Source organism: Crocodylus porosus, unplaced genomic scaffold (assembly GCF_001723895.1).
Source record: "Crocodylus porosus isolate Cpor-Errol unplaced genomic scaffold, CroPor_comp1, whole genome shotgun sequence".
Lineage (NCBI taxonomy): Eukaryota > Metazoa > Chordata > Crocodylia > Crocodylidae > Crocodylus > Crocodylus porosus.
The window spans coordinates 65087865-65095815 of NW_017728918.1; the positions used below are offsets into that span (position 1 = coordinate 65087865).

The window sequence follows — 7951 nt, forward strand, 5'->3', positions numbered from 1 at the left end:
AGCTGCCTGAATACAAAAATGAAAATATAAATTAATATATATTTTAGGGGAAATATTAAGGTGTACAATAGTTGACACTATATTTGGAGAACCACTAAAAATTGTAGTTAGAATAAATCACAAGTAATATGTTGTGAAGAATGGAGGGGACAAGTGAGACCCATGAGAATAAAGGTCATGCCACCAGAGCCCTGAAATGGAATTACATCTCTCATTGTTAAAAATGAAAGTCATTTCTGCTTCCAGAAAAAAACTCATATTAGAATATAAAATGTAGTCATCGATTTATCTTTCCATTTTGCTGCATTTCTTCAGCACTACCTAATCCAAGAAACTTCACCAGATGAAGAGAAGGAAGTTCCCACAACAGGTAGAAGGGGATGTGCAAGATAATCAGATGGCTCTGTACAGCACATGATGATTTCATAATATTTCTGTTATAACTGAGCAAAAACCTAACCTACATTTCATATAGTTCTCAGAAACTCTGCCCATCCCCAAAAAGATTTGCATGCCACATTTGGAAACCTGAATTCAATGACCAAGAAATCATGTGGTTACTGACCATAAAGTAACAAGTTAGGTTCTCATATGTTAGAATAAACTTTTGAAAACAACTGGATGCACATATTAGACTTTACATAATACAAATCCACTGTTGTCTTCCTCTACCTTCAAAATCATCTCCACCACACTAAACTAAAAACAAAGTCTGCACTTCATCCTTACTGGATCTCCTTCAAAAATTTCAGCACAAAAATCCATGGTTATTTTTTTTAAGAAACGGGATTTTATTTAAACTAGATATTTCCTTTTAATACACCTCTCCAACAGCCTCTATAAAACAAATTATGACAATTTATATTAAGGTCAAAGACTGACACACACCTGAAGACCTTTAAATGTGCAAGGCCTTCCAATACAGTTTGTTAAAGGAAAAGACACAGTAATATGTCAACTTTTGAACTTCCCAGGCCAGGGGAAAAATGGGAGAACCACACCTACTTGGAAGCCATCTTCTTGCATTGATAATCTGTAAGCAAGTAAATATCTCCTCTTTCAGTAACACATACTGTAGCACCATCACTTGCAGTGACTAAGGACACAGCAATGTCCTTATGATGCAGAGCAGAGACTTGACGAGGTGCAGTTACACATTTCTCTCCATTAGGATCCAGCAAATATCCTACAAAATACATTTACCCACAAATCTTACTTTAGAAAGCATAGTTATTAACTTAAAAACAATATCTTCTTCATTCCTTTAAAGATTCCCAACACCAATTAAATTTTAAAACCTTTCCTAAGAAAATAACAATTTACTTCCCCCAAATAATTAAGGAAATATAAAATGTTAGTTATAATGAAGTTGCTATTTTTTTTCACCCAACACAAATGTCATTAAACATGGATTTCTGGTTAAATGTACCAGAGGAAGAATAATTCAGTAGAGATAGTCATTATAATAGCACAACAGAAGCTGCATTTGTTTTGCAGCACTTTGAACTGAAAGCTTATTGGTAAGGCAGACAACACAGCATATGTACTCCATTGTGTTAAGTCAAGACACAGTCTGCAACACTATAGCTACTACCACAACACAACTGCAGGTATTAGCTAATCTGTGGAGCATCTGCCCATAATCACTGTTCCTAATTTGTTCAGAGCTCGAGCAGGGTGTCAGCCTATCCAAAATGGCTCCTGTAGGTCAAGGCAGAAGGCCCCTAGCAGACATTACACTTAAAACATGATTAACAAGTTATTCACATCATAAATAGTAACTGGACACACATTAATTCAATTAATTGACACAATAAAACAGGGAAAAAAGACACAATTATTATACAAAAAAAAATGCATAACAACTTTGTGGCCGGTTCTCATAGCACCATAAACTGACCATGTGGCCAGCACCAGAGCCCACAAGGTACTGACAAATGCACCCAAACATGGGAGCATCACCTGCCAGTATCAGGATCCCCAATTTCACAGTCACACTACCTCCGTGCACATGGGAGACAACTGTGGGGATCACAGGTCAGATCTATCATGCCTTAACTGGAATGTATATCAGCAGCTGAAGTCAGATCCCCTTTCCTGGTCCAAACAACTTTAAAAAAATTCTTTTAAGACTTTAAGATAAGCCCTTAGGAGGAATACTAATTTCTTTCAAAAAAAATTAGTACTAAACACATCTGTATTTCCTTGCTACATCAGCACCTCCCAGGATATCTCACCAAGCAAAAACAAATCACAGCTAAAATGTTAAGACAGGTGTGGACAACCATTTTGACTCGAGGGCCACTTTACCATTTTGGTGTCCTCAAAGGCCATATGAGAGTTTTGGTGTCTTAGAGCAGTAGTTCTGAACTCTTTTTGTACCAGGACCCATTTGTAAACATCAATGGCCAGTCCTGACCCAGTCCCCCTCACTCCCAAGCTGCTGCCCCCAGGTCCCCGCCCCGCGATGTGCAGGCCAGGTCATAGGTTCATGTGGTAATGGGGGACATGGGAGGCCCCAAGCAGCCTGCAAGGGAAAAGCCACGTTTCCCACTTTTTTGTTCTTTAAAGGAGAATCCATTTTTAAAGTTTCTCCATGACCCTGTCGCATATTCTGTCTCTCCCCTTCTCCTCCTCCCTGGAGCTGCAGCACACCTCAATACTCATCTTCTCTCTCTTTTCCCCCCACCCCCTACCCACCCAGAGCTGCAGCACATGCCAATCCTCATCTCCAACCCAGAACCTGTCAGCCCTGTCTGCAGCTTATGCCACCACCTGCTCACACAGCAGAAGCAGCCCAGGCAGGCGCTGGTGTCAGCTGTGGACATGGCCAACAGATTCCAAGTGGCAACCAAGGCATCCGCCCGGGTCCACAGCTGACACCACCACATCAGCACTGGACAGAAGTAGTCTCATCCACTCATCCAGCACAACAGAAACAGCCCCACCTGCCTGCCTGCCACCACGTGACTGCTGGAGCTGGAGCCACGAGGGGCCCATGGACCAGATCCCATGAGTTGGTGGCCACTAGCCTACAGCCTGGATACAATCAGTGGGCAGGCTGGATCTGGCCTGCAGACTGAATTTTGCCCACCTCTGCTTTCAGAAATTAATGGAGAAAAAACTGCTGCTACAGGTTTACCAGGTATATAAAAACAGTTACTAATTATATGTGATCTTTCAACACATATTACTGGTAAGTCACCATGAAGATGATGACATGAAACACTAAAATAGGACTATAAGCTAGCTTTTTCATAGAATCTGGATCAAATCTGAAAAACAAAATTTTTCCAACCACATTTTGTAGAACTAAAAATGCTTTACTGGGTGAACTAAATCTACCATGCCATTCCCTTTGGCCCTCCTCAAATACTTCAGAAAAAGAAAAAGGATCTGCAAGCAAGCCCAGCACCCTTCTGCAGACTGCCTAGCAGAGTCCAGCTCAGGCACTTTCCTCATGCATTGTCTTCATAATATTAAAACAGACACTGATAGATAAAGTCCCGCGGAGAGAGTTAGTTTTCACTTACCAGATTAAAGACTAAAGAGAGAAGTAATTGATTAATAAGGTTTATATTTAATTTTAGGGTGTATATTAAGATTTAATTATACAGATTGTTTGCATCATTTAAACCACTTTCAGTTTCTTCAAATAAATTTAAAATACTGGCAGGGGAAGTCAGACAGGAGAAAATGTGAAAGAACCTTACACAATTTCAACTGAACCTCTTCTTAAATTGCAAATAAAGACAACTTTGAATTAGTCTCCCCACAGAAAATCCCAGTGACAACTTATGCTCTCCTGCAGCACCAGGAGTAGGCTGTTAATCCGGAAGCAAAGATCATACCACACACTGCCTCACCATGCAACAGCAGGAACACAGGTGGGGTATGGGGGGGAAAAAGGTGGGGGGGAGAGAGATTTAGAACAGCATGGTCACACCATAAATTTCTATTTAATAGCAAATATTTTTTTTCCTTTTGCTAAAGCACAAATGTGAACAGCTCCCTTCTTATAACATAGGAATAAATGGAGAAAGCAGTTTACATTGCAGAGCCTCCAACAGGATATTAGCACACTTATGAATGTGTAAGTGAGGTAATCTGATCAGTTAACTAACCCTCTTAGTCTGCACAGATAGGAAACTGGAGAAAGAAAAAGCCAAGCTGAAATTTTTTAAGGTGTAAAAAATAAATAAATAAAAACATTTTTAAAATAATTAAGGTATTTTGGTTCATGCAGTTCTTCTTAAGAACTGCTCTCCTGCGTGATATGATAAAGTAGCTATTGCTTTTAACTTAAAAGATTTATTCTGGCACCCAGAAGAAAAAAGAAAGAAAGGAAAAGTTCACTATAGCATAGTTTTCCCCCAACCCCTGCCTCAAAATAGTATATACAGTTATGCATTTCCTTTCCTAAAAGTTACTAGAGGAAAGAATTATTAGTAGCATGTTCACAAAGAGGGGAAGTTGAAGATTCTTTTATAACTTGTTCAGGGCAGCAGAGGGTAGACAGCTGGCACAAGGCACAAGCACACCAAGGGACACTGAAATGAAAACAACAATATCCTGAAAGACTTCAGGAACAGACCACACAAGACATTGGAGCAAGAAGCTGGCCAAACAAATCCATATGGCCAAACACTGTATTTCCTTGGTCACACTCTTATCCTCAAATATTAACAACAGCAAAGGAGAGGAAGGAAGAGAAGAGTATGTTATCAGCCAAATAAAATAGAAGATAACATACATACCAACATTTAATTACTTTTCTAATAAATTACAGTACCATAATAAGCACCATATTTTAAAGGCTGATTTTTAGAGTATTATCTTACCTAATTGCCCACCATTCAGTCCCATGGTATACACTGCTTCTCTAGTCCATAGCACTGTATGGAATCTGCCTGCAGCCACTCCAACCACTGTTCTACCTTTAAGATTTTTTACCTAAGTATAAAAAAAACAAAACCTCTCTCAATTCAAGTCCTAAGTTTGTCCACCTACATCAAAGTTACTTGCTTATTTGACAATAACAAAGTTCTTACAATGTTAGAAGTTAAGAAAGGGATAGTTTCAAATAACAAGATACTTCTCCATCAGTGACAGGGGAATTTATTTTCTCTAACTGCCAAAACTTAGCAATGGTACCTTAGGCTATAATCACATCTAAAACATTAAATAGGGTTGGGTGTGGCACAACATGTAGGGGGAAAAAGCATCCAAAGGAAGTTCAAATGCCACAAAATATTAAATTTTCACAGTACTGAAAGCCTCTATTTTAAATACTCAAAAGGAAAGCTAAAAATTCCAGCCATCATAAGCAAAATATGGTATTTACTTGCATACCACACAGACCTTTTCCCCAAAAATTAGCCTTCCAAACAGGGATGCATCTCTTTAGGGGTGGGGGAGCAGGGAAAGTGATTTTCTGCCAAGAATAGCAGCACTAGCGTTTCTATTCAGGCAACATAGGAGTCAGTTGACCTCATTGCTTATTAGACTCTAATTCTAATTACTAATTGTTCTTCACTCAACAGGTGTCAACTACATACTCTCCTGTGTACAGGCAACCCCCACTTAGTGCTCTTAACTGGCTCCTGAAAAACCAAGTGATAAGCGAAACAAGCATTAAGTGAAACAAAGTACCTGATGACCCAAGATGGCGACCGCAAGTGTTATAATGAAACTTGCTGAGCACTAAGTGAAATCAGGTATTTCAAACGAGCATTATAGCAAAATAGCACTAAGCGAAATAGCTCTAAGCCGGGGTTGCCTGTAATGATCTTAATAATGGCACCACTCAAGTTATCCTTTCTTTGACAATTTGGGGGAAGAATTTGTAATTTAACTACTCCTGGCCTCTCTCCTCCTATTTCAAAGCCCTGAAGACTATTTTTAGATATTTTCAAAATCATAGATCTGTCCAGGGAATCCAATCTTCAGCAGCAGCTACAAATGTCAGTTTTTTGGCTCAGCTGATGACAATTCAGCTGTGAAATGGTTAAAACTGTATTTTTTGCTTGACCAGGAAGGGAAGGGGAAGCAAACTGAAGATTAGGCTCTACCCTCATTATATAAGGCTATAACACTGGAATAATCTTTTTTTCTCCATTCTGTCTTGCCTAAAACAAGGTGTGTGGGGTATGTAAAAATATACAATAATACTAAGTCATTATTATTCATGGTCATTAAAGATCCTAAGGTAAATGCTGCAAATGCATAGAAGATGCACCATACCTTGAGGCATTTCTGTCTCCCAAAATTCTCTTTTCAGTTTTGTAAGAACCGCTATTCACACTTAGTCTTTAACTGCTGCATATTGTAGCACTGTTGAGTGCTTTCCTTGGTGTTTCACACCTAAGGAAGCTTCCCTGAAGCAGTATGTAAAGTAGTATGCATGTACTGCTTTAAAGATGCTTTTATGTCTCAGAAGAAAATTACCACCTCTGACAAACTTGTTTGGTTGAAACCACTACTCACTTTGTACAACCATCAGGAAGTGTCATTCACTGTGAAAAATTACCTAGCGCTCATTGTTCCTCTTCTTGCCTCTTAATATTTTTTTCAAAGCATTACCCATTTCAGATATTAAAATTAGGGCTGTCAAACGATTAAAAAAATGAATCGCAATTAATCACGAGATTTAAAAATTATGTAACTGCGATTAATCGCAATTTTAATTGCGCAGTTAAACAATAATAGAATCCCCATTTATTCTATTAGATAATTCTATTATTTATTTATAATTGCCAGTGCCTTGCACTCCTGACCCGCAGCCCCCTGGTATTGCCACTGCCCCGCGCTCCTGACCCTGCCCAACCCCTGCAAGCATAGGCACCAGCCCCTGTACCGTGGGTCTGGCCACAGAGCTCCCTGCTGCTATCAAAGAGTCCACCCTATTCCCCTGTTGGAGGGGAAGGCGCCTCACTCAGCCTTGCCACAGCCTCAGTGCCTGGACAGTTTCCCCCAGGCACCAGCAGTCACCTGGCCCCCCACATGCATGTACACATACCCTACACAGTCCCCAAGACCTGGCCTTCGAACCCCTGCCCCTATACACTTACCTGCATCCAGCTGCCAGATCTGCTCCCAGGACCCTGCCTGGCTGCTTGCTGGACACGTGTGTGGGCCAACAGCAGTGAGGGGGAAAGGGTCGCTTTTCCCCCAGCACGCAGGGCCAAGCACACAGCAAAGGGGAGGAGGCACTTTTCCCCCAGCACCAGCAGTGATTAATGCAAAAATAAATTAACACATTAATCGTACCCGTTAATGGCTATTCATTGACATCCCTAATTAAAATAGTTTCTAGGAACAGGATACCCCAAAGCAGAGGGATGCAATCCTAACATTTTAATTTGACCTCACAAATAAATTCCATTATCCCTAAAATGTTGAGAGCCTTCAGTGAGAAAAAGACCCAAGAACAGACTAACAGTTATTTTTACCTGTCTGGGAACACTGCAGTTAGGAGGAGGAGGAAGAATGCCTAATTGGTGGAAAGTATTTAGGCCAAAGGTATAAACATATCCATCTTCTGTTAAAACAACAGTATGGTCCTTAGCTGCTGCTACCTGGGAACACTGATGGCCAATTAGACCTTCTACCAGTCTGGGAACCTATAAAAGATTGACGGAGTGTTAAAAATAAAGCCAATTATTTATGAGCCAAGTTAAAACAAACAAGCAAACAAAAAATTAACAGAAAATCCTCACAAGAAAAAGAAATCCAAATTAATTCTTTAAGAAATTATGGAAATATGGTAGTTACTAGGGGTGCACCAATGGAGAGTTTTTGAGCCAATACCAATTGCCAATTTTTAAGGAGCCGTATCAGCTGATAATAATCTGATGGCCAATATGCAGCTGGGCAACCTGGAGACTATCGTTGAGCTGATACATCTGTTGAGGGGAAGGGGAAGGGAAGGGGAACCGGGGGGATGGGGGCA

General features: G+C 40.1%; 1 protein-coding gene across 1 annotated transcript in view; it reads right to left on the bottom strand.

Annotated features, from left to right (window-relative positions):
• Positions 1-7951, bottom strand: part of IBTK (inhibitor of Bruton tyrosine kinase) — a 94306-nt gene that overhangs the window by 63008 nt on the left and 23347 nt on the right. The window contains exons 6-8 of the mRNA XM_019538164.1: positions 7452-7622; positions 4842-4953; positions 1005-1186 (exon numbers count right to left, since the gene is read on the bottom strand). Coding sequence (XP_019393709.1) covers positions 1005-1186; positions 4842-4953; positions 7452-7622 — 465 coding nt within the window. The remainder of the gene's footprint in view (positions 1-1004; positions 1187-4841; positions 4954-7451; positions 7623-7951) is intronic.